This window comes from Lynx rufus, unplaced genomic scaffold (assembly GCF_022079265.1).
Source record: "Lynx rufus isolate CCGP_SWC_20201006 ecotype Redwood Valley unplaced genomic scaffold, mLynRuf1.p SCAF_24, whole genome shotgun sequence".
NCBI lineage: Eukaryota > Metazoa > Chordata > Mammalia > Carnivora > Felidae > Lynx > Lynx rufus.
The window spans coordinates 8,377,757-8,404,185 of record NW_025814839.1 but is presented as its reverse complement, the minus strand read 5'-3'; the positions used below and the strand labels follow the sequence as shown (position 1 = coordinate 8,404,185).

Sequence of the window (26,429 nt, the reverse complement as noted above, 5' to 3'; positions counted from 1 at the left end):
AAGCCGTAGCTGATGGCAGAGATGAAGCCTATTCAGACTCTGGCTCAGCAGTTTCATTTAGAAGGACCTGACCTAAAGCTGGATTTCTATCCAGAAAATAGACAGGACAAATAAGAAACCTTTAAAATGGAAGTGTGTGTGTGTGTGTTTATTTTATATATAGGTTATTCTGCAAAGAGGCAATTTTTTTTTTTTTTTTAAAGAAATCACAGGATTCTGTTTTGTCTCACTGAACTTGGGCTATTAGAGAGGACCTTACATACAACCTTATATGCCAAAATGAATCGCTTTGTCTATATACCACTGATGGCCTCTGGTGAACGATTCACTTGAAACAGCAACTAGAAGAACACGCAGTGTTAAAGTAGAACTAGCCAGTTTAATGATCCAACTCCAGGGTCGGCTCAGAGCTCTGCGTGTTAAAAGCTGTATGTCTCTGGGGTTTAGAGCCCCCCCTTACGGTGTCCACGAAGAGCAGTAGGACCCGTGGAATGAGCACTCAACCTTTCTGGCCCTCGTTCCTCAGCTGGGCCAGCACTGGATGGCCCTGAAGAGGTCTGTGAGCAGTAATGGTGATACACAGAACGCCCAAATAATACGGCACAAGATCCCAAACTGGAAACATGGAAATATTTAGCTTACGTTAATGTCCTTGTAGATTTTAAATTTTAATCAGATGAGTACACTCGGAATAACCTATTTTATGGTCAGTTGATTTTCAACAATGGTACTGAGACAGTTCAATGGGGGAAAGAACAGTCTTTTCAACAGATGGTGCTGGGACACCAGGGCATCCACATGTGAGAGAATGAGGCCAGACTACTCCTACCTCACAACATACAAAAATCAACTCCAAATGCATTGGAGACCTTACTGTAGCAGCCCAAACTAGAAAACCTCTTTAGAGAAAACAGAAGAGTAAATCGTGGTGATCCTGGGCTAGGAAATGGCTTCTTCAATAAGACACCAACAGCACTGGTGACAGAAAAAAACAGATACACTGAACTTCACTCAAATTAAAAATGATTGTGTTTCAAAGGATGCCACTGAGAGAGTGGAGGGACAACCCACACATTAGGAGCAAATACTTACAAATCCTATCTGATAAAGGATTGGTATCTGTAATCTATGAAAGACTCTTACAACTCAATCAATAAAAAGACAACCCAGCTAAAAAATGGGCCAAGGATCTGAATGGACATTTATCCGATGAGGCCAAAAAGCAAATGAAAGGGTGTTCAACATCATCAGCCACCGGGAGAATGAAAATCAAAATGACAACGAGCCACCCCTCATACCCGTTACGCTGTAATTAGAGACCAGAGTAAGTACGGGCCGGGCGGTGGAGAAATGAGAACCATCACCGACTGCCAGTGGGGATGTGAAATGGCGCAGTCACTTTCAAAAAAGGCGTCTAAGTTCCCGAGACGGGTAAACGTTGGGTTACCATATAAGCCAGGAACTCCACTCCTAAGTATATATCCAAGAAAACTGAAAACCTACGTCTACACAAAAATTTGTACCTGAATGACGACAGCAGTCTTCATAATAGTCAGAAAGTGGAAATAACCCAGATGTTCATTAACTGATGAATGAATAATGTGGCATACTCACACAATGAATACTGTCCGTCCATAAAAAGGAATAAAGTAGTGATTCATGCTACAACACACGTTTATCTCGGAAATAACTATGCCAAGTGGAAGAAGCCAGTCACGACGGGTCACATTTTATAGGATTCCATTTATAGGAAATGTCCCAAACAGATGGGGATGATGGTGATGGTCGCACAACCTTGTGGATGTTACACTCAATTGTACAGTTTAAACTGGTGAGTTGTAGGCATGTGAATTTTATCTCAATAAAGCTGCTAAAAATTTAAATAATCTTGAGATTACAGGGAGAAAAAAGCAGTGGGAATTGTTGGTGCAGTACTGTTGCCTTGACAACCCACTACCAACCTGACCTAGGCCCTCACCACCACATCCTATTTAGATCCTCCCTGCAGAGCACTGATGAGCTGCTCTGTTCCAGATCCCCGGTTTCATGGCGGGGAATGAGCAGGTCACCGATGAGAAGACTGAGAACAACAGACAGAATGGGAAGGGGCCTCATTCAACACAGCCCCTGACTGCCAACTATTTTATTGAAGTCACTGAAGAGAAGATGGGAGTTCTGGTTCTGGCCAAGAGGAACTAAAGCCCATTACCACCTCTGTCTCCTGCTGAACTACAACCAAAACCTCTGGATGCAACACAAACACCAAACACCCGAAGACTCCGGAGAGTCAACTCGAGACGCTGGGCTGCGGAGGCAGTGATCACGTGGGGGCCCTCTTGCTCACAGCCATGCCTCAGGCGTGAGCTCCAAGAGCAGAGCTGCACGTGCAACAGGAGCTAAAGCTCCAGAAAAATCCCACCACCTTCCTGAAGAACCACGGAAAGGGGCCCCTGCAGTCCAAACAATGTGTGTGTTGTTGGGGGGGAAGTTCTTTGTGGGGATTTCTCCCTCTTTTCTCTGTTGCTTTGCCCCAAAGGCAGACTCTAGCCACAGGGTTGCACGGTGGTAGCAAAGCAGGCCGGTAAGAAACCCCCTCTTCCGGTGAGAGGCCCAAGGGCAAGGAGCACCTAGAAGGCTGGAGAGTGCAGGGCTGAAGAGAGGAGGGCACTAAAGGAAAGCCTCTTACACAGACGTGAATCCCAGGCTCATCTCTGAGCTGCGCAGGTGAGATCCAAATCAGCAGAGCAAAGGCTGTGCGATCTCAACTAAGATTTAAACCGCTGCCATCTCCAGAGGAGCTGAATAGACATTTTTTCCTGAGGACAGAGGTGACCAACAGACACATGACAAGATGCTCAACACCACTCATCATCAGGGAAATGCAAATCAAAACCACAATGAGATACGACCTCATGCCAGTTAGAATGGCTAGTATCGAAGAGAAATAACAAGGGGGGTGCCTGGGTGGCTCACTCGATTAAACACCTGACTCTTGGGGCGCCTGGGTGGCGCAGTCGGTTAAGCGTCCGACTTCAGCCAGGTCACGATCTCGCGGTCCGTGAGTTCGAGCCCCGCGTCAGGCTCTGGGCTGATGGCTCGGAGCCTGGAGCCTGTTTCCGATTCTGTGTCTCCCTCTCTCTCTGCCCCTCCCCCGTTCATGCTCTGTCTCTCTCTGTCCCAAAAATAAAATAAACGTTGAAAAAAAAAAATAAACACCTGACTCTTGATTTTGGGTCAGGTCATGATCTCATGGTTGTGAGATCGAGCCCCACGTCGGGCTCTGTGCTGACAGCTCGGAGCCTGGAGCCTGCTTCAGATTCTGTTGTCCCCTCTCTCTCTGCCCCTCCCCCGCTCAATGCTCTGTCTCACTCTGTCTCAAAAATTAATACAAACATTAAAAAAATATTCAAAATTCCATCACTGGTTATTTACCCAAAGAAAACAAAACCACTAATTTGAAAAGATGCATGGCATCCCCATGTTCACTGCAGCATTATTTACAAGAGCCAAGATACGGAAGCAACTTAAGTGTCTGTTGGTGGATGGATAAAGACGTAGTGTGTATATACAATGCAACACTACTCAGCCACAAAAAACGAAGTCTCTCCTCCTACAACATGCATGGACCTAGAAGGTATTATACTACCTGAAATAAGTCAAAGAGAAAAAGACAAATACCATATGATGTCACAGATATGGAACCTAAAAAACAAAACAAGAGATCAAACCAAAAACAGAAACAGACTCATAAATACGGAGAATGAACTCGTGGCTGCTGGAGCAAAGGGAGGTTGGGAGGATGAGCAAAACGGTGAAGGAGACTAAGAGGATACAGAATCCCAGTTATAAAATAAATAAGTCACAGAGATGAAAAGTACAGCAAAGGGAATACAGTCCAGAATGTTATAAAAATATTGTATGGTAATAGATGGTAACTACCCTTATTCTGCTGATAATGGATAGGTGGATAAAACGGCTGATCACCATGTTGTACACGTGAAACTAATACAACATTATATGTCAACCAATATTTCAACTTAAAAAAGTAAAAGACCGCTACCATCTCAGACTAACCCCTGGGGAGCTGGGTGGCATATGTGTGGGACAGAGCGAGAGCCGCATAAAAAAAAACCTTTGAAAATTGAGTGGACACTTGAATATCCACCCACAGGAGACAGAACTTCCAGTCTGAACTTAACCAGGACGGCTGCCTATTGAAAACAAGAATCTTAACATTCTCCAGAGGATTATACAATAGGATCCAAAGCAGACACAACGTAACACTCCAAATGTCCAGGATATAGTCCTAAATTACTTGACATACCCCCCACCCCACCCCTGCAAACACACACACACACCCAGGAAAATGTGACCCACTCTCATGGGAAAAAACAACCCAGACTTGGGGAATCATCAATGACTTTCAAAGCAGCTACTGTGACTACATTCCAAGGAGTAAAGGTAAAAATGGTAAGAGAGAATGATGTTCTGAACAGAGAAAGAGATCTAAGTGGAAATTTTGAACTAAAAATATCTGAAATAAAAAATTCACTGAAGGGACTCAGCAGGAACATGGGGATGCCAGAAGAAAGAAGGCGGCCATGAACCTGAAATTAAATGGATACTTATATGCAGTCTGAAGAACAAAAAGTTTAGGGAAGAAAAGGAACATATAGCATCAGTGGCTGATGGACAGTATCCGAAGGTCTGACTTTGACATCACTGGAGTCCCAGGAGGGGAGGGGATGAGCGCAGAAAAAAAATATCTGAAGAAGTAATGACCGAAAACTTTCTAAATTTTGTAGAAGACATAAATTCACGGATTTAAATGCTCGGTGAACGCCAAACAGGTTAAACAACAACAACAACAACAAAGTGGCTTATTTCCTGCAGTCTTCCTCTTGGTAATCTATTCAAGCTTCTCATTAATGTTCTCATTCCCAGGCCATTAATTCATTTTTGCCTTCAGTGAACAAATACATAGTTTCATTTAATTAAAAATACCATTGATCGTAAGAAGCACCGTTACTTTGGGTAACATTTAAAAATGCTGCCAATTTTACGATGCCCTTGTAAACGGCAAGTCCTGATTTCACAGAGGTGAAAACGTAAAAGGAGAAGGGCATCTTAGAGTAAATACAAAGCTTTGTGTTGGGCACTCGCTGAGCACTAGACTGACACTCTGGGGAGGAACGTGAGTGTCCGTGGTACTCCGCTATTCCTCACTCTTCTTGCTTTACCAGGAAAGGACAAAGGGTGCGTTCAGAAGAAGTCACTGATCTACAGTGTTAAAACTCTCGTGCAGAGCCACACCTCACTCTGCCCCTGCTTTATAGCCCTTCTCTGCCAGCAGGGGAGAGGCAGAGGCATGATCCAACCAGAGCTGTTTCCAGGCAATCATTCTCTTCAACTTCATCAGACTCTAACCTGCTTCTTGTGGACAGGGTGACAGGCTAGGTGAGCTTTTTCCGTGTGTGTGTGTGTGTGTGTGTGTGTGTGTGTGTGTGTGTTTAATGCTTATTTCTGAGGGAGAGAGCATGAGCAGGAAAGGCAGAGAGAAAGGGAGATAGAGAATCAGATGCAGACTCTAGGCTGTCAGCATGGAGCCCAACGCGGGGCTCGAACACACAAACTGAGAGATCATGACCTGAGCTGAAGTTGGAAGCTTAACCAACTGAGCCACCCAGGTGCCCTGCTATTTTTTCCTTTTTAATTTCAGCCTATCAGTCCCCCCTGCTTCCCACCCCTCCCCCAAGCTCCTTACAAAATTCTACCCATGTTTGCTGATTTCCTTATGTTAATGAAAAGTTATTTTTGTCCTAACCTGGGACAGTTTCATGTATCTTTACAGTCCACTACACTCTTAGGTTGTTGATAGAGTATGAAGAGAGTGCAGTAGGATTAAGTTTAAATATAAAAAAGGAGGTTCCAGGCTTTTACAAGTGCACTGACCATTGTAGTGGCAGCCAGAACTACATATAGTTCTCTTCATAGTATTTGACCCCTTTCTGCCTCTGTTGAAATGAAACATAAGCTGTATGAGCCTGGGTGTGCATTTCTAGTGAGATCCTACTCATAGCTCATTAAGCCTTTGGGGAAACACACGCACGCACGACTTCCCTCTACCGATCTGAAAGCCTACATTCTTTATTCTTTTCTTTTTCCAGACATAATTTTTTAACACCCATGTTTCAAATTCTTTGTGCTTACACTGCTTTTCTGCTTCACAGAGAATGACCTCCTATATGATGGTCACCAGCAGAGTGGTCAAACAGCTGGCACGCAGTTGTAGGACTGCCCTGATGAAATGCCACCTTGCACACCGCCTCCTGAACGCCAAACCACTAGTCTGTTCCTTTCACCCCACAGAGACAGGGGATTAAGAAACAAACAAAAAACATAACATTCGTTTCCTAATAAAACAGGCTTAACATGGTCAAATCTGCACTTGAAAATGACCAGAGAGGGGTGCCTGGGCGGCTCGGTCGGTTGGGCGTCCGACTTTGGCTCAGGTCACGATCTCGCAGTTTGTGCGTTTGAGCCCCACGTTGGGCTCCGTGCTGAGCCTGGAGACTGCTTCGGATTCTGTGTCTCGCTCCCTCCCTCCCTCTCTCTGCCTCTCCCCTGCTTGTGCTCTTTCAAAAATAAACAAACATTAAAAAAATTTTTTAAGAAAGAAAGAAAGAAAAGAAAGAAAAGAAAGAAAAGAAAGAAAAGAAAGAAAAGAAAGAAAGAAAGAAAGAGAAAGAAAGAAAGAAAACGACCAGAGAGCCATTTTACACAGGGCCTTTAGCCCCTCAGACAGCCTTGCTCCAGGGGAAAAATTCAGCTTTACAGAGTCTGAAGTCTGTAGGTCTCCTAACTGACAAGGATCCAGTTCAGCCAACAAGGGTCAGGAAAACCTGGCTTTAACTGCCCTACAACCGACTAGGCTAAGTTAGGCAGAAGGGAGCCGTCTCTTCTCTGGAACACTACCATGCTGTCCTGTGAGCCGAGATGTAGCTGAACACCTACCTAAACGCTCACGCTGTAAACAAACTCTGAAGCATAAGCTACAATCCGAAACCCTTCCATGTGGACGCCCGCAGGAGCCCTCTGCATTCGCTCTCCTGGAAAGCGGTTAGTAGCTACTAGGTCCCTGGAGGGAGATCCTATCAGATAAGCCTGGAGCCTTTGTACAGCTCAGTCTACAAACTCAAACATGGGAGTAAAACTACAAACTGACTGGTTTCATTTGCTGTGCCTCACGAGGGGCCGCTTATCAAGCCTGGTTTTGTTTTGTTTTGAAATAGAAAAATGGGACCTACGCTGAGGAGTTCAATTCTCGAGCTCAGAAATCATCAGCCATTTTAGGAAGCCTTGAGAAAAAAATTTTCTTTCGATAGAGCACACTCACATAATCTGTTTGCTCTAGGGGAAGGGGGTAGCAGAGGGGTGAAGGTCAGGAGTTGAAAATATTATTTGACATGATAATTATTTTTGCAAGCTGCTGCAGCGGTGCGGGTGCGGCCGAGGTCTGGGACTTGGCACGCAGGAGTGCCCGCCTCGCGATCCGATCCCCCCCCACCGAGCAGCCCACCACCTGCAGCCCGGGGCCGGGCCGGGGGAGGGGGGCGCCTGCAGACCCTGGCCTCTAGCCATGCTACCTCTCTTCAGGGCACCGGATCAGACAAGGCAGATAACCAGCCAAAAAAAAAGAGAAAAGAAAAAAAAAAAAAAAGACAAGGAAAAGAAAAGACAAGGGGGAGAGGGAATGGGCAGAGAAAAAGACCTAAAATTTGGACTCAGAGGGTCTTTTCAAACACTTTAATCCTTTCGTGCTGATGGTTCCTGGAGCGTCGTGCCTGGCACTGGACCCTGTACCAGGAAAACCCGACTCCCTAAGCCAAAGCGTTCAAGAGAAGACTGCTAATCAGCTAAAGAGAAACTGGAATCTGTTCCCATCAAGTCCCTTTCTCCCCCCATCACCAGAGGGACACCACAGTGTTCTGAAATACACTCTTGACATCATTTGGCAGGCAACCCTATTCTGTTGAACATGATTCAGCCCTTAGGTTATTGTTTTTAATATTAGAAAGTGAGCTTTTAAATGCCAAACAAATTTTGCAGCAGGGGAACAAAAGATATTCCAAGTGGTCTCACTGGACCTTCTACCAACTGTGTCCACCAAATGGCTGAAAAGACCACCTTCCCGGAGCGTTTCAGAAATGAGGCGGAGACCCAGCTCTGTCCAACTATTACCTAATGCAAGACTTTGTTCTCCACGTTCACAGGGGCGGTATTTGAGGATCAGGGCTGAGCTGAGGCGGGCGAGGCTGTGGAGCGAGCACACAGCGGTGTGAGCAGCAGAGGGAATGAGCGAGAACAGTGGCGCCGAGCCGAGGGGCAAAGCCTCGGCAGGAGCTCCCGTGGCTACGAGACGCAGCTCCTCGCTCAGACTTACCTCCTGTCCATGTTGCCACTGACCATGAGGTTGGGAGGGCTGTCTCTGAGGTTGACGCAAGTGAAATCCCCGAGCGCGTTACCCAGCTTCGAGAGGCAGCGCTCTGCCTCCAGGCTGTACACCAGGATCTGGGAAGGAAGGAAGATGCGTGGGTTTGCAGCTGCACACAGGAGGCCTACATGCAACACTTCTCACTGCAGCCTTGCCCAGGGCAGGGCCATTATTACTCCCCAGCTCCTTTTATAAGGGACAGGATCTGCCGCTTACTGTCCTTACCTTTTCCAAGGAGTGACAGTGTAGGGATATGGCTATTGGAATGACAAAAGGACACGCAAAAGAAAACAAAAGAACATCCCAAGAATTCCTCAGGCCAAGGTGCAAAATCCTAGGACACAAAAGAAAATGCCAAATGGGGATATGAGGTATCCCAATTTCCTAAGCCAGAAAAAGCAGCAGAGAAAACAAGGGTCACTGGCTGCTGAGAAGCTGCTTTCTGATTTTCTGATGTCTGCAGATGAGCCAGCCTGTGTTCTCTTTATTTTTCCCCTCTCTCTGTGGATATCCCAGAAGGTAAAAACAACACTACAAGTATCCGGGAAGATGGACACTTAATCACTACATGACCAGTGATTCCTTTAGGTTAAACTGCAAACCAAAACACAAAGCCTTGTTCCCAAACATTAAAAAAAATTTTTTTTATTGATATAATTGGTATAATCATATTGGTATAATGAACATTCCCAAACATTTCTCTCTTCAGCCACTCTCAACTTGCTAATTTTAGGAGGCTCTGTTCTATAAGGTATAGAGGCAAATAAGGTATCCTTGATCACTAGACAAGGTATTCATCATATTTGAACATTTCTGTGCTATCTCTCCAGCAAAAAGAAAAAAAAGGAGGATTTATGAGGAATCTTTCTAAAGAATATTTAAGTCTTTTACTAAACAAAAAATCTTAGTAATTCAGTGAATTAACATGAAATGCTTGCTATGCATTTTTCACTGTTGTTAATACTGAAGATACAGCCCTTGCCCAAATTCACAGTTCAAAAGCCTCCTCATTCACCCACACACACACACACACACCCCCTCCCTGAACATGCATTCTATCCTGTTGGTCATGTGGTTAAATTTATTGAACTCAGAAGTTTTTATAAATTTTTTTTTCAACGTTTATTTATTTTTGGGACAGAGAGAGACAGAGCATGAACGGGGGAGGGGCAGAGAGAGAGGGAGACACAGAATCGGAAACAGGCTCCAGGCTCTGAGCCATCAGCCCAGAGCCCGACGCGGGGCTCGAACTCCCGGACCGCGAGATCGTGACCTGGCTGACGTCGGACGCTTAACCGACTGCGCCACCCAGGAGCCCCGAACTCAGAAGTTTTAATGTTAATATTTTGTAGATAGATTCTCCTCCCTTCTCACACACATGAAAATGAAATGTGCTATCTTTTTCTTCTCAACCTGTACGATTACCAATTATCAGGATACAGATTCTTATTTCAGTACTGAGAGGTTGTGGGTCTCCACCTTGAAAACCACGATCTCTTCATCAACACACACTTCTAATAAGTGAACCTGTGGAAATGCTTCACAGTTTAAAAAAAAAAAGACTAATATTAATTAACTATTGTGAGCAGCACCTGAAAGAGGTTGAAAGGAAAGAGGCAATTTCAAAATTTAAACCGCCTTCCTAATCATAAAGGCTACAGAGAGCAAGCTAAATTTTATTTTTATTTTCACGCAGTTGAAAGTAAGTTTGAGAAAATTCCAACAAGTTTAAATGAAAACAATTTCAACAATTCTAAAATATCCAAAAGAAGTTCTTCTTCCAAGCAATATTGATTAGAAGTAATCAAATCTATCTATAATGAGTAACCTAAAAGTTGCATAAAATCCATTCCTGGAAGGATAAAAACAATTCAAACAGCAACCTCATGGTCTCTCATAATTTCCACACTTCTGTATCATAATAGAGCTTTCAGTGGAGTTGTTAGACTCAATTTCTTTTTGTTTTTATAATAGTTCCACTTCCGTCGTAGGAAGGTAGGCCTTGAAAGTGCAAAGGTCCGTGGTAAACCTAAGAATTAAAATCTGGTATTCAGTCCATCTTTACTTTTTCTAGTTCATTTTTGACAAGTGGATAGGTCATCTCTGAGTGACACAGGGAACTCTGATCCCTCTCCGGAAAGACTGCAAATTCATCATAAAGGCATCAAAGTTCATAGCGAAGAGTCAAGTATTTTCTGAAATGTTTAATAATTCAATGAATCAGAATATCCAAAGAGTACCTTTACCATTAGGGTTAGTTAAAGACCACAGAGATTAGAAAACACATTACCCATCTCTGAGGCGGTTCTTTCCATGTTAAAAGTCCCTTAACGACCTTTACCATTTCTCCCTCCCTTGCTCGCTCCCTCCCACGCTCTCTCTCTTTTAATAAGGTTGAGCAAATGGGACTTCATTTTATCTGATTGCCACAGACTAGTGAGATTAATTATTCATGCTCACACTCCCCCTCTTGTTAAGACCATGCATTAGACTAATTTTTCTCTTTATTGCCCTAGTTGGGTGAGTCTCAACCCATGGCCACTTGACTCCCTCTCAGAGGTGTATGGATATGCTAGAAAGAAGGAAAATACTACCCAGAGCTAAAATCTTGGAGAAAATGTTCTGCATTCATGTGACCGCCAAATCAATAGATGCTGCTGGGGATTTTTCCTTTTAAGTACCAAGTGAATGTTGCAGAAGAGCCTACACAGTGATTACAGAGCAAATTTTTATTTTAAGAATTATCTACAATGACCAACAGCTATTTTGCAGAGGTAACTATAGGATGTGCGGTGTTACAGTCGCAGGACACTGGGTGGCCCTCCCTGCTCTTTGGCTTCCAGGCAGATGGAGAGGGCACCGGATGGAAGCAAACACCATAGACAAAGAACTTCAGCAGAAAGTTTTTTTCTGTGTTTTTTCCTCCTCTTCGTAAAAACCTTAAAATATCTTCATAAATCCTAGTCTTAGAATCCAAACTTTAAATTCTGTCAGCTATTCAGATTTCTTTGAAATTCTTTTCTTAAAAAAAATTGTTTTCTGATTTCAAACGTAATAGATCTTGTAACAAATTCTAACACAACAGAATTAAATAAGGAGCGGTAACCTTCTGTAGGTCAATCTCAGAAATAACTACACTTCAGCAGTTCGGTGTATATACCGCAAGACTTTTTCTGACACAGGTCTGCCTTGCCTTTCTACGTATGCGTGTGCGTGTGTAAAACTGTTCTTTCCCTGAATGGGATTATTGTTTTATAACTTGTTTTTCCTACTTAAACAACAGGAGAGTCCTTTCTTCATTAGTATCTATAGGTAAATCTTGTTCTTTTTAATGCCTGCATAGAATTTCTTATGGATGTGTAATTTCGTATTGATGGCTATTTGGGCTGTTAATAAATTTTTAGGCAAAATAACGTACTTCGTTACTGCAACAAATACTTATCAATCATCTTCTTTGCAGTCGGTACTGGAATGAACAGGGACGGTGGGTGACACGTGGAGGCCTCAGCCTGCTGCCAGCTGCAACAAGCCGCCTCTTCACCAGCTGGTGCACGGCCGCCGGCTGACCTGCTCCTCGAAATGTGGGACCCGCCTCTCTGAGGAGGCCCACCTTACAGCCACGTCCTAGCATCTGGTGTTGTAACGGCGGGGGCGGCAGGGTAGAATCAGGAAGTGGGGGGCGGCCACGGGGCCAGCATCTGGGATACCCCGGCGCGACCCGGAACACTCAGTGCGCCCAGGACTGGCCTTCCTATCAAAGCGTGAAGGCAAGAGCTGACCAACGGCTACTGTCCCTGCAGTGGGCGAGGTCCTTCACCCACCTAGTAAGAAGTGAATATCGCGCGGCAGAGGTTTCCTAAATGTGGGCACACTGTTACCTTCATCATGAAACAGCACCCAGTTGCATACAGGAATCACTACGAAGAGATTACAGAGCCTCGCGGTCCCCGACTTTTGGTCACACACTGATGAATGAAGAAAGGAACTCCGTCTGTGTTTTGATTTTAAACTTACCAAAACAGTAAGTCCTCCTCATACACTTCTGTCAAAGGCATCACTCCAACACCCACCTGAGCAGCTGGCTGGCCTCCTCGGGACCGCAGCACTGCCTTTCCCAAAAAGTGAGGAGTGGTCAGAAGCCTTCCTTACGAGACAGTGGCATTTTCTTTCTTTTTTTTTTTAATTTTTTTTTAACGTTTATTTTATTTATTTTTGAGACAGAGAGAGACAGAGCATGAACGGGGGAGGGTCAGAGAGAGGGAGACACAGAATCGGAAACAGGCTCCAGGCTCTGAGCCGTCAGCCCAGAGCCCGACGTGGGGCTCGAACTCACAGACTGCGAGATCATGACCTGAGCCGAAGTCGGCCGCTTAACCGACTGAGCCACCCAGGCGCCCCGACAGTGGCATTTTCAAAAGCATGGTGAATTAAAGATCACTTGTCTGCTGCGTGGGGGAGGGGCAGAGAGAGAGGGAGACAGAGGATCCAAAGTGCACTCCGGGCTGACAGAGAGCCCGACATGGGGCTTGAATCCACAAACTGTGAGATCACAACCCGAGCCGAAGTCAGATGCTTAACTGGCTGAGCCGCCCAGGCACCCCCTCTGCTGCTATTTTAAGAGGAGGAAGGGACAAGGAGAGCGGAAGGTTGGCAGATGCTAGGCTGAGAGAGTCCAAGATAAAAGGCATGGGGGTGGGTATTTGACTGAAATCTTTGGAGATGACAGTCTACCTACTTTTCTCTATTGATTCCCTAATAACCCGCCCCCACCACTACCACACATACTTCGCTCTTCTGAGGGGAGAAAGTCATGGTAAGAAGCCGAATTCTAGGGCATAAAGCAAACAGTCCTCACGTCCTCTCCTCTTCCACCCCAAGGAAGCTTATTTTGTGCTCTCTCTGTGCCTTTGGCAGAGTTCATCCCCTCTCGTCGGTAATGAAGGTATTTACTGTCTACACGCTTGAGCTGCTGTTTACGAGGTGCCGTCTCGAACGGCACGTCAGCTTCTTTTTCTCAGACCCGTGGTTCTCAAACACCGGAAACTGGTTCGGCCAGGCCAGCTGAGGCTGTGCTACCAAGCGCCATGCCACATGCCATAGAACACTGCCTCGGACTCAGACCCTAAGTTCCTTAGGGAAGAAATCCTATCATTCATTCCTGCAGCACTGATCAAGGGCCCAGCACGTGCTTGGAGATGAACTGATTGGTACATCGGCAAATCTGGTAACCACAGTCTGGTTCACGATAAATACGCAGATACACCTTTTTTTGCTTGACGCACTCCCCCATTTCTGGATGCCTAATCCCGTTATTGGCTTATACAAAGAATTACTTCATCCTACTCAAAACAGAAGGAGGTTCCACAGATCCCTCTCCAGACCATCCAGATTCTAGAGCACTCCAACTGTAGCCAGGCTAAGGTTTTCTCTGACAGCGCAGCAGACTAGAATACGGGGAAAGCCCTCCTGTTTACAAACACTGAAAATGCTGCATAAGATTCAGTCTATTAAATATTCCTCAAACATTCTGTTTAACTCCTGAGAAATCAGAGAAATTCGGAGGAGCCAAAAACGAAGAGGGCGCTAAAACCAGAAAAGGAAGGGACGCTCATTTCAGGGGCTGCTCTGAGGATATCTGCCAATGTCAGGAGCCCAGGAGCCTGGGAGACAAGAGGCACGGTTTCTGGCCAGCACCAAGTGGAAACACCAGAACCGAGATGTCTGCCTATTGCTGGGGCCCTCGTACGGACGGGTACGCTCAGTAAAAATCAGACCAGTGGAGAAGCCTATCCATTGGCAAATAGAGCCTCTCTGGAAACTCGTTTCTGCCTCAGGTTCAACTCAGTGTGGAAACTGTTTGCCCCGGGTCTGCCCTCACCCAGGTTCACAGTTTAAATTTATACTACCTGTAAGGCCCAAAGCACCTGGGTGGCTCAGTCAGTCAAGCGTCCAACTCTTTGATTTCAACTCAGGTCATGATCTCTCATTGGCAGGATAGAGCCCCCCCCCCCCCCCCCACATAGGGCTCTGTGCTGACAGTCTGGAGCCTGCGTGGGATTCTCTCTTCCTTTCTCAAAAATAAATAAATAGACATTTAAACTACTTGCAAGGCCCCAAAGCCCCCTGGCCCGGTAACTGAAGTATTTTCAGGTTGGTAACATGTCTCCTGGTAGCTGGCAGGGTCTTCTCAGGAGGAAGATCCTCTCAACCCAGGCCCCTTAGGAAACCTACAAATTGCTTCCCTTTTCTCCGCCATTGTGGTGTGGGCAGTTGACAGTTGTCTCCATGTCTTCTCACAAGACTTTCCGGATCAAGCAATTCATGGCCAAGGAACAAAAGCAGAATCATCCTATTCCCCAGTGGATTCAGATAAAAACCGGTAATAAAATCAGGTACAACTCCAAGAGGAGACACTGGAGAAGAACCAAGCTGCATCTATAAGGGATCGCACACGAGATGGCACACACATTAATGCTGCGTGAGGCCCCATGTTCCTCCCCTATCACTCTGTAGTCATCCCTACGACCTGAACAATAGACCTGTTTTACCGGGGAAATGATTTTTGTCTGTTACTATGCCTCTGCACCAGTAGGTTGGCTCAGTAAGAAATATGTGAGACCTTTTGATTGGAAAAAAACAAAGAACAAAAGGAAGCCTACAAATCAAGATCAGCCAAATACAGCTCATAAAAAAAAAAAAATCCCAAGGCGGGGTTGGGCAGGGGGGAGAGGAGAGAGGGAAAGAAACCACAAGAGACTCTTAAGGACACAGAACAAACTGAGGGTTGATGGAAGGAGGTGGGTGGGGGATGGGCTAGATGGGCATTAAGGAGGCACTTGTGATGGGCACTGGGTATTGTATGTAAGTGATGGATCGCTGAATTATTCTGAAACCAATATTAGTACGTTAACTAAAATTTAAATTAAAAGTAAAAATAAATAAATAGATAGATATTTATGAGGCTCAAAAAAAAAAAATCCCAACTACAGAAAGGAACAACTCATCAAAAATGAGAGGTAGAAAACAAACTGATTAGACTTCCAAGGATATCAGATGTTTATTAGATAAAACAAAAAACGTATGCTGAAAATGTTTATAGAAATAAAATGGTGAGGAGTCAAAAGCATCAAAGAAGCCTCGGCAAAAACAAAACAAACAGAATTTCTAGAAATTACAAAGGCAACGGACGAGCTAGAGAATTAAAGTCCAAGGAATTCCATGAACTGAAGACAGATTTGAAGACGTCACTTAGAATGCAACACAGAGAGGCAGAGATGGAAAATGTGAGTGAGCAGCACACAGCCCAGAGAGGACAAGCTGGTCCAACACACATCTGCCCTGAGTTCCAGAGAGGAAGAACAGATAGGATGAGGGAGGGGAAAATTTCCACAATGACTGAGAATGTTCTACAACCGGAAGGAGGAAGCACAAGAGATCCAATGGGAAAAATGAAAGTGCAGGCACACCTAGAGACATCAGAGAGAAACCACAGAAAAGTAAGACTAGGAAGAGATCTTCAAAGCAGACAAAAGAGGAGGAAGAGGCTTGAGCACAGTGACCGTTAGACTGACAGCCAAGCTCTCAGTGGACCCAGTGGAGTCCAAACCAATCGTCTCTCCTAAGGGCTGAGCATAGAGGACTGTCAACCCACAGTTATAAGGGACCAGCAAAACTACCTTTAGACTGAGGCCAAAAAAAAAAGAGGTTCTTGGGGAAAAATACAGAGAACTCCTGCGCCTAGGAGACCCTCACTCAAGGAACTTCTTAAGAGTATATTTTTGGAAGGTGGAAAATCATTCCAGAAAAAAGGTCTGAGGTGCTGGAAGGAACGGTGAGCAAAGATTCAGGTAAATGTGCTTAAAAGTACGCAAATACCGATTATCCACAATAACCCTGCCGATCTGGGTTAAATAAGTAGTTCAAACTGCACGTGGTCCTTATTCCAAACAGACAAGTGCCACGGGTCAGGGCACTGCACCACGGCCACAAAGATGCCGGCTGCCCAGGGGGCCCTCTGGCACTATGGTGTGGAGTGGACAGGTACTTCCTGGAGACCTGTGCTGTGTTTGGCACCATGGGAGGGACTGAACGCGGATCTGATGAAAGAATGAGTGAGTGCTACACATCTCGGCCTGTGTCTATCGATCCCGGGCCCACGGCACACCGGCCTACATTAGAGATCCGCTCCGTGCATACAAATGAACACATTAAGTCCATTGGCTTTTCCACTCATGGCAACGTATTTAGCTGTTTCATAAGTGGGAGGTACAGTTCGTTCAGTACGGCTCTTGAGGTACAAAACTAGTAATGCCCATTTAAAACAATACAAAAGGTACAAGAGAAAAAGACTTCTCAGTCTTTGGGGTAGAATTTACTCATGTAAATGACCCAAGCTGCTGTCCTGACCCAACATAAATATGGCCTGCAAAAACGTGGTTAAAATTTCACTACAAAACAATGCAGGGCCAGCATATTCATACTCACATGCAAAGCTAAGTCAACAGCCTCTATAAATTCACAGATGAGCTAAGATTAAAAAAAAAAAAAAAAAAAACGAGGAGGAAGACAGACAATTGGGGAGGGAGGGGGGACCTAGTGAGAAAAGAGTAAATCATACACAAAACAGCCAATAAAAAAATAAAAAAGCAGTTAATATACATGAATAATGGATGTCTGATTTAAAAGCAGTTTACTCCGATATGATGTAATTTTTGACAATCAGCCAGAGAGACTATTTTGTAAGTCCTTGCCAGAGAGAAGTCAGAGCGTGAGGCTCGGTAACACGGCAGATCTGTGAACATGTGCAAAATGACTTTCACCACCAGCCCAAAGGTGACTGTCTGTTGGCAAACAGAAAGTTGCCTCTCAGGTGCACTTAGCAGCAGCAACCAGCAAGACGTGAAGCTTGAAGAAACGGACCCCCGACACGAGCGCAGGCCCCCGAAACGTGGCACCCCCTCCACGGTCTCCATGACATGCTCCTGGCACGGGCCACGCTCACATGCAGCACAAAGGAAGCAGCAGCCTGGGCTGCTTTCATGTTGAAGTTTTAATTGGAGTGACAAGCCCACAAGGCCAAGATATTTCAGAGATGGGACCTTGTTGCTGAGAGTCGCCAGGCGCTGGGTGGGCAAGGCCCGTGTGCGCTCCCCACCAGCACGTGCCAATGCACCTGCAACCCCCGCTGTTCCAGGACTGGACCCTGCCTGGGAAGGCACTGCCAATCACCGTGGTCTGTGCCAAACGCAGGGGCTCTGTGGCGCGGGCAGATGTCTACAAAGGACCAGAGCGAGGCCGAACCAACACCTATTATGACCTAAACCCGAAAGCAACCCAGAGAGCAAGAGTAAGCTCGGGTGAAAACACAGGCAGATGTAACCCACATCTCTCTCTCTCTCAGCCCTACGTTCATAGATGCTGGAAATAAGAAAGGCAGGTCTACTTTGTGGAGTGAGCAGAATACAGCTCCCTGCTTTGCTTCAGGGCTCTCTCTAGACAATCTCTGTCCTAGTGCTAGAATAAAGAACAGAGAGGTGGCCACAAAGAACCGGATAAGGGGCACATAAAATCAACAGGAAATGCTCCTTGTCAGAGCATTCACCCAATGAAGAGATTACACTGGTTATACAAACGTCTAACCGAAAGCTGAAAATCCTCCCGTCCTCCTGTTATGTCCCAACACGCCTCATGGTAACAAAGAGCACAGCCAGTTTCAAAGCCCTTCACAAATATTAGCCACATGTAACTGATCACAGCCCCCATGAGAAAGAAAGTTATTACATCTCTCTCATGTAGGGAAGAAAAGGGAGGCTGCAGACTCTGAAATGAATTCTTCAAAATGATAGGCAACTGAGACGCTACTTTTTCAACAGGAAGATTACAAGTGAGACGATCATCACGTGAAGGTATCTGTAAGCCTACAGACTCCACATCGCTCCTGAAGTTCAGGCTATCACACTGGCTCGGTTCTCAATTTTCCTTTGACGAGCCTGGAGACTTCTCGTTTGGCCCCAGGTTAGACTTGACAAAGGCTTTGAAGGGGGCAGACAGGAAGAGTGGGGCTAAAATCAGATCACAGGACCAGGACGGCCGACGGAGGAGGCCAGCAATCGCAGTGAACAATCGGCCTTTGGCGTAGGGCAGACAGTCCACCCCGCCAGTGTGGTTCACGACTGCACCCACATGCATGAGCTTAGACGTGTTCTGTACATAAGGAATGCTATACATAGCAGCTGTTAATAATAATTCTGATATTCCTTTCATATAAATCTTCTCAGAATATTCCACGTGATTCTCACAGCCACCAAGAGGAAAACAGACAAATACTACTGCCTACGTTTTATACATGAAGAAACTAAGGCCTAGAAATGCTTGAATAGCTTGCCCCAGTTACACAGGTGACGACAGTAGCCAAGGACACAGCAGGCAGAGCCCATCCTGTCCCATCCCTACATCAGTGTCTGCCACCATATCACAATGCCTTTCTGGATTCCAAGAAAAATGGTTAATAATGGCTGACGCTTACAGCGTTCTCTCAGGTGCAAAAGCCCACCATGACGCAGTCTCTCACCCGATCCCCACAATCCCATATGGTGGGTATTATGACTTTACACCCTGTATACACGCGGAAGTGGAGGTGTGGAGAGGTCAAAGCATCTACACAGTGAGGCGGCTTGGGGACCAGGATTCAAACCTTGGTGGCGGGCCTCCAAGCCGATGCTCTTTAAACCTCTGCCCCAGGATGCACAAGAGTATGGCCCCTGGACGAGTGGCATCATAGCCCTCGCTAGACATGCAGATTCTCGTATTCTCCCACCCCAGACCCCCCGACTCAGAAGCCTTGGGGTAGGGTGCAGAGGTCCATATATTTCTGTGTCCCCTGGCACCTGAGAACCCCTGCACTAACCTATACTGCCTCCCAAGCCAAAAATGAGTCTCCACCAGGACAGAAGTGTTACTCAACTATAAATGCTCACTTCCTACCTCCCAGCTGATGCCAATCTGGTTAAGAATCGTGCTGGGCAGCGACAGTACCAAAACGTGAGATTTACACCCACATGCCACACAACTCAGAGAAGAAGGGTATGCACTGAGAGTCAGACATCAGTAAGGCTCCTTCTGGCAAGTGGGACTCTGGACGGACCTTCCCTGAAAGGACGTGGGGAGACAGGAGGGGAAGAGGGAACGCTACTGCTAGTCAGTAACATGGCATATTCTGGATCGAGTTGGCCTGGCTGGAGCAAGGGGCTCGTTCTGGAGGTGTGGGATGCAGGACGGAAACCCGACCCCCCCAGGTCTTGAGGGCCAGGCTGAAGGCCAGCACCAGGGCCTTACCCACAGTCCTCAGCACGCAGCCCTCACTCTGGTAAAACCAGATAGGGACCATGAGGAGGTAGGCTGATAGGTGGTGTAAGAGGCAGTGGTGGGGAGAGGAAGAGACAAGGGAGGGGGGCCTGGGGAGCAAATACTTTCATGTCATTTTTGTGAACATGAGACAAGAGTTCACACCCCAAGGAAACACTGCAGTGCAATGGGGCCACCCGGGGAGTAGATGGAGCCTCAGCCAGAGGTCCTAACCTAGAAAGGATCTGGATATTGAATTTGGTCCAGATCCAGCCAGTCGGTCCCTTATCCATGGACGTTTCTGGAGCAGGAGAGCTGAGCAGAGGCTGGGGCCCACGCCCCAGCAGACCTACTTTCTACCTGCTGAACAGTTCAGAAGATTTCTGGCCTCGGGGTTTTTTTCTTTTTTCTTTTTTTTTTTTCTTTTTCCTTCCTTCCTTCCTTCCTTCCTTCCTTCCTTCCTTCCTTCCTTCCTTCCTCCCTCCCTCCCTCCCTCCCTTCCTCCCTCCCTCCCTTCCTTTGAAACAAATAGTTACCATCTTATAATTCTGTAGGTTGGAAACCTACTGTGGGTCTCACTGGCTAACATCCAGGTGTCAGCTAGCTATGTTCTGTGCTGAAGCCTAGGGAAGAATCCATTTCCTTGCCTTTTCCAGCTTCTAGAAGCTGCCCACATTCCCTGGCTCTTAGATCCCTTCCCTCTGTCTCAACTGGGGGTCGGGACCTTCTCATGTGACATTACTCCGACCTCCTCTCCTGCCTCCCTCTTCCACTTTTAAGGACCGTTGCGATTACACTCGGTTCCACCAGATAATCCAGAACAATCTCCCTATTTTAAGGTCAAGAGATTGGCAACCTTACTTCCATCTACAACCTTCATTCCCCTCTGTCATGCAACCTAACCTATTCACAGGTTCCAATAACTGTGGACGTTTGGTGAGGGGCACTCTTTTGGATTCCTGGCCTCATGTGAACACACTGTAAACCTCATAACTCATCTCAAATTCCTTAATGTGGAATACGATCAAACTTGGACTGAGCTAGAGTTTTCCTTTACCCTGCAAATTAGTAACACACAGAGAGAATGCTTAGAAGAATAACTTTGTGTCCATTAGGACTCATCTGCAACTCAATAATTTATCATTATTAACCCACTCTAACATGACGCCTTGTAGGAGACTGAAGAGCTGAGTGAATGAATAAATCATATTCCATCTATGGAATGAATAAAAAGCAAAGTTCTCTAACTTGTAATATTTTGTTAGTCTAGTCCAAGCTGCTCTGCGTACTTGAAAACAGTAAAATGTCGTATGTGTTCTGAAATTCCACTCACACAGGTCATCTGTGTGCCTTCTTTTTCCTACTCTTTGCCAAGCTACCCATCAGTTTCAAATGTGTGTGTGTGTGTGTGTGTGTGTGTGTGTGTGTGTGTGTGTGTGTATCAAAAGCATGAAGCCTATTCTATGGTGTTATTGCTTTTACTTCCAGGGCAAAGACAAACATTTCCAATAGCCACCCCTTGATCTTTATTAACTTAAAAAACAAGCTAATTTTTAACCTTAACAAAACCTAGTTGCTGCTTGGGCTGTATTTACTTTAAGGCTGATGTGTCACAAAGAAACCAAAGCCATAACTATTTGTGAGGTGAAACAAACACAAAGGTCAACTCCAAGCTCACGCTCTTTCATGGGTGCGGAATGGTAAACCAGGACGGAAATTCCGTGTAAATGATCAGGAAAGCCATTAGAAAAATCAGGCCCTGTTAACAGATCTGTAGATCTTCTTTGATAGGTGAAGGGGATTAAGAGGTACAAACTTCCAGTTTTAAGTTATGGGGATGAGAAACACAGCACAGGAAATGTAGTAATACTGTAAAAACATTGTATGAGGACAGACAGAATAACCGAATGTACAGACCTGTTAAATCACTATGTGGAACACCTGAAACTAATACGACACTGTATGTCGGCTATATCTCAGTTAAAAAAGAGAGAGAGAAAATTAGGCCCTAAATAAAACTCTAAGCTAATTCAAGGGGCAAAAGAGAAGAAAGGCAACGATGATTATATACATCTTGTAATTTTGCTTAGAACTTCAAGAATACTGGTCAATGTTTTTAAAACTTCCAAAATGATACAAATGTCACTGGTGTACAAAAATCATGCAAATGTGAGCAAAGACAAAGATGTGCGAGACACAGCACCAGCCCTCCAGCCCTCTCCGATAAGGCTTTTGACACAAAGGGACTCGGCATTCACATGAACTTACTCCAGTAGTTCTGCAAGAAGCTAAGTGGGTCCATCCCTTATCTATTCTAAATGTATTCTTCCAGAACAATTTTCGGGAAAATGAATCTCGGGAAGCACCACAGACTGCTTTTACTACAAGTACGGCCCTAGCCCAGCCCCGCACCAGCCCTGCACCAGCCCCTGGGCCCCTGTGTTCCGGCCGGCCCGCGTCACCCCAATGCTGCTCTCCCCCCTCCCAGACTCCCTCCTCCAGGCCTGATGCCTCTGTCTGGACTTGCACCCGGCCCAGGCTCTCCTGAAGAACTCCCACTTGACCTAAAGCCGGGGGCGGGGGTTGGGGGGTGGGGGGGGAAGGCCAAGGAGGAAACTGACAAGTGCTGAGCACCAGCCACGTGCAAAGCCCACCACCTGCCTTTGCCGGGTCTTTTCCCTTTCTAAACGGGGAGCCTGAGGCATGCAAGTGACCCGCCTAAGGTGTAACTGACTCCAGAACCCTTGCTGAGTCCCCAGTGGTTACAGAGCTTCTCGAATGGAGCTGAAAACACTTTCCCCTGTACTTCCTTTTTCCGACTTTGTCACTCCCTCTCAGCAGTGATTCAGGACCGCTAGAGACCCTCAAGCCCTCTTAGCTTCCGTGAGCAGCAGTACTCCCAAGAAATGCAGAATCACCTGCCATGGCTGCACAGGATATCAGAGGCAGTCCCGAAGGTCTCTAAAGCCAGAGGTTCTGTGCTCTGTCCTGAGAAACCCCAGGGCTAGGGAGGTGCTCCAAGGCTTTCACGACATGTGAGTATTATTATTAACAATATAGAACAATTATATCACCTCCTGACACCATTTTAATACTAAAACGTGTCCAAAATGCATTTGGGTGCTTTTTGGTTTTTCTTTTTTTCTCTTTTTTTTTTTTTTTTTTTTTTTTTGCATTTGAAGGTCCAATCATCATCTATTTATCTGTAGAACTTTTCATTACCCTGAAATTCAACAACATCAGGAAGAGGGCCCCCACAGGGCCTCGGGTCCATTTTGATGAGGTGAAAACCACCTTTATGTTGCTAAGTTGTTGGTAAGGCCCACAAGGCTGTAGCCCCCCATGTAGATGTCCTGTGTGATTCATCTGTTTCCAGTGCTGATCAGAAATTCAGCTTTAAGGTATGTGTGCGATAAGCAGTCATTAACAACGGCCGCAACCGCAACAGCAAAAATGATGGTCAGCCTCACTCAGGAACCCAGAAAACTGGTCTTCAAGAGCTATTTTCTTAAATTTCTCCAAGAACAAAACATATAGTTAAAGCTTTCAAGGTGAGAGTGAAAAGAAAATTAGCCATTTACTCTGTGAACTTTAAATTTTAAATCAGTCATCCTGCTTGTGAAATACCAAGCTTTTATTCTCTGCAATAGAACCTTGAGCAAAAAATGGACGTTCCATTCTGGCGTAGGTATGGGAGAGCAGCGCCCGAATCCACAGGCGCTGCGTTTGATTCCGAAGGCTCTCTCAGACAGATATTTCAACTTGTGATGAGTACAAGCAACCAATCCAGAGTCTTTTCACGTCCACGTACAGGGAATGATTATCATAGGAGACGTTAGCAATTATTTTCCAGCGTGATGTAAGCTGAGGCAGCAGGGCCAAGCAAGCGTCCTTGTCAAACATATTCCAGCCTTCTGAATTACTTCACTCGCATCTCCCTGATTAGGATGCGCGCCGCATGCTGCTTAATACAATCTGCCATCGAATGCCAAGTACTTCAGAACTAAATTAGGAAATATGTCCAAATACATAGAATGACGCTAAGAGCCCTAAGTGGGTCTCTCTCTTTCCTTTATGAGGCATGAGGCTCATCATCAACCTAATGCTCTTAAATGAGGCAATTCTATCTTCTAACCCTCTACCTCTGAGAGCAAAATTTAATTCAAGCAGCAAAAGAATTAATAAAGATAATATGGTATCATAAATACCATTCTCATGGAGGAAGTGTTTTTGACAGAGTCAGGAAATGTGAGACACACAAACAAATTTTAGAGGGATGTTAACAGAAGTGACACTGATTTTTACACGGCAGCATGATGGAGAGGCCAGAGTAATCACAACCACATCTTTTTTCCTTCAGTCACTGGGCAATGGCTACCTTTCAGGTCATCGATGCCAATGAAGGTAAGAAAGAGCCCAAGAAGGCGATATCAAAACTCTGGAACCCCTAAGTCTGGGGATCCTTGCACACAGGCAAACCAAGATGTACTGGGACACTACTCTCTCTCTCTCCGAACCCTCCCACCTGAGCCGGAAATAGCTGAACAACCAGCTGTGTTTACAGGCCTTTTCTTTTTAATTTTTTAAAAAGCTTATTTATTTATTTTGAGACAGCATGTGAGTGGCAGAGGGGCAGAGAGAGAGAGAGAGAGAGAGAGACAGAATCCCATGCAGCGGGGCTCAATCTTATGACTGTGAGATCACGACCTGAGCCGAAATTAAGAGTTGGACACTCAACCAACTGAGCCACCCAGAGGCTCCTACAAGCCTCTTCTTAAGACTAAATACACTTCTGCTATGTTCCGTGTTTCATTTCCTTAGGAGACTATGTGTAGTAAGAGGGCTAGGTTCTTGACAAGTGCCAATTTGTTTGCTGAAGTCTATGCAGAATGCCGTTGTCAAGCTCCAATGCCAGGAACACAACTGGTGTTCTGTAACTCTCTGTGCCGAACACACGTCCGGCTGGCTAGCTAGATGTGTGAATGGATGGATTTGAACCATTATTACTTGATGCTCAGACAGCTGTGGTGCCTATAAAATGCTAATGTGATCATCATACGGTGCAAGGACGTTCTCCTGCTAAACAAAAATAACGCCTCTGGAATACTTCTACAGGTTAGGGAAATTCTGGTTGCTGACTCAAATTCTGTGTCAGTATTTGGACTTCACTGTCCGCTTTGATCACAGTTAATCAATAACGGATTATAACTAAACCCCAGTTCTGTATCAGTAAAAACGAAGATAAACCAAACTCTCTGTTCTCATAAAGCTTTCATCTGAATCCTAAATATACAGGCCAGAGGCACAGACACAAACCCCCCTGTGTATATAGCTCCAGGCAAACTCTACTGGTAATGGTCTCGCATCAACCTAATAAAATGTGCTGGGCCACATGCGGCCGGGCCACAGCACAGATGTAGCCAAAACATGGTACTCACAAGCACGGTGACACCGAGCAACGCACATGAGACTGTTTGGGAATTATGATATTACGATATAGGATAGCAGGAGGACACTAAAATCTCACAGCGTCACCCATAACATGGCTTAATTCACACAGAGATATCACATGACAATTTCAATTCCTAAAAATGCAGGTTTTTCTCAGGAAGCAGACAATCCATTAAACGCAATCAGACGGAAAGTGCTGCCTCCTCAAAAATGAGGGAAGTTTCATAGGGAAAGCCTGGCTTCCCTCACGTTCCCGTGGGCGGCACTCACGTCGGAGAAACAGCTCCATGCAAAGTTATTACCAAACTACGAACAACAACCGACTCTCCACCCACACAAGTGATGGAGGGTTTGAAGCCGCACTCACAAAATATTTGGATGACTAATGCTACCGTCAGATTTCGGAGAGGTTGTTAAACACGCTCTTGTAGCAAATTTATTTCCACTCTTCATTTTAAAACCCCGATGAAAAATACCGGGTAATCACTTATTTGAGGGACTAGAAACTTTTAAAAATGGATTTTCATAAAATCAATAGATTAATCAGCTGATTCTTATAATCAATGCTTTTAACTGGGTTGAAAAACCCAAAAGGCATCCCAAACAGCACTTTCTTTTTTTTTATTTTTTAAAAAATTTTTTTTTCAACGTTTATTTATTTTTGGGACAGAGAGAGACAGAGCATGAATGGGGGAGGGGCAGAGAGAGAGGGAGACACAGAATCGGAAACAGGCTCCAGGCTCCGAGCCATCAGCCCAGAGCCTGACGCGGGGCTCGAACTCACGGACCGCGAGATTGTGACCTGGCTGAAGTCGGACGCTTAACCGACTGCGCCACCCAGGCGCCCCCCAAACAGCACTTTCTTACATCGATGTTGAAAGGATGCACCCGGTCTAAATTTGAGCTCAACACTCTGCCCCTTTGCTGGTTTCTCAAATATATCCACTCACGTAAGTCAAAGAGAAAGAGGGCCTGTTTATGAAAAATTTATTAAAGTATGACAAATTTAAACCAGGCTAGTGCTAAATATAACTATCATCTCACTACGCCGAGAACTTGAGAAATAAATGAGAACCAAAGCCTGAAAGTATGATGGATGAAAAGTCAGAAAGCAAACAGTCTCTCTTCTCTCAACAAATGA

General features: G+C 45.5%; 2 protein-coding genes across 2 annotated transcripts in view; one reads left to right on the top strand and one right to left on the bottom strand.

Moving 5' to 3' along the window:
- FBXW8 (F-box and WD repeat domain containing 8) overlaps positions 1 to 26,429 on the bottom strand; it is a 122,077-nt gene that overhangs the window by 10,080 nt on the left and 85,568 nt on the right. The window contains exon 8 of the mRNA XM_047088004.1: positions 8,444 to 8,571. Coding sequence (XP_046943960.1) covers positions 8,444 to 8,571 — 128 coding nt within the window. The remainder of the gene's footprint in view (positions 1 to 8,443; positions 8,572 to 26,429) is intronic.
- Positions 14,747 to 15,198, top strand: LOC124518178 (60S ribosomal protein L39-like). Its single transcript, XM_047088005.1, has one exon. The coding sequence runs from the start codon at positions 14,780 to 14,782 to the stop codon at positions 14,933 to 14,935; it is 156 nt and encodes a 51-aa protein (XP_046943961.1). The 5' UTR covers positions 14,747 to 14,779; the 3' UTR covers positions 14,936 to 15,198.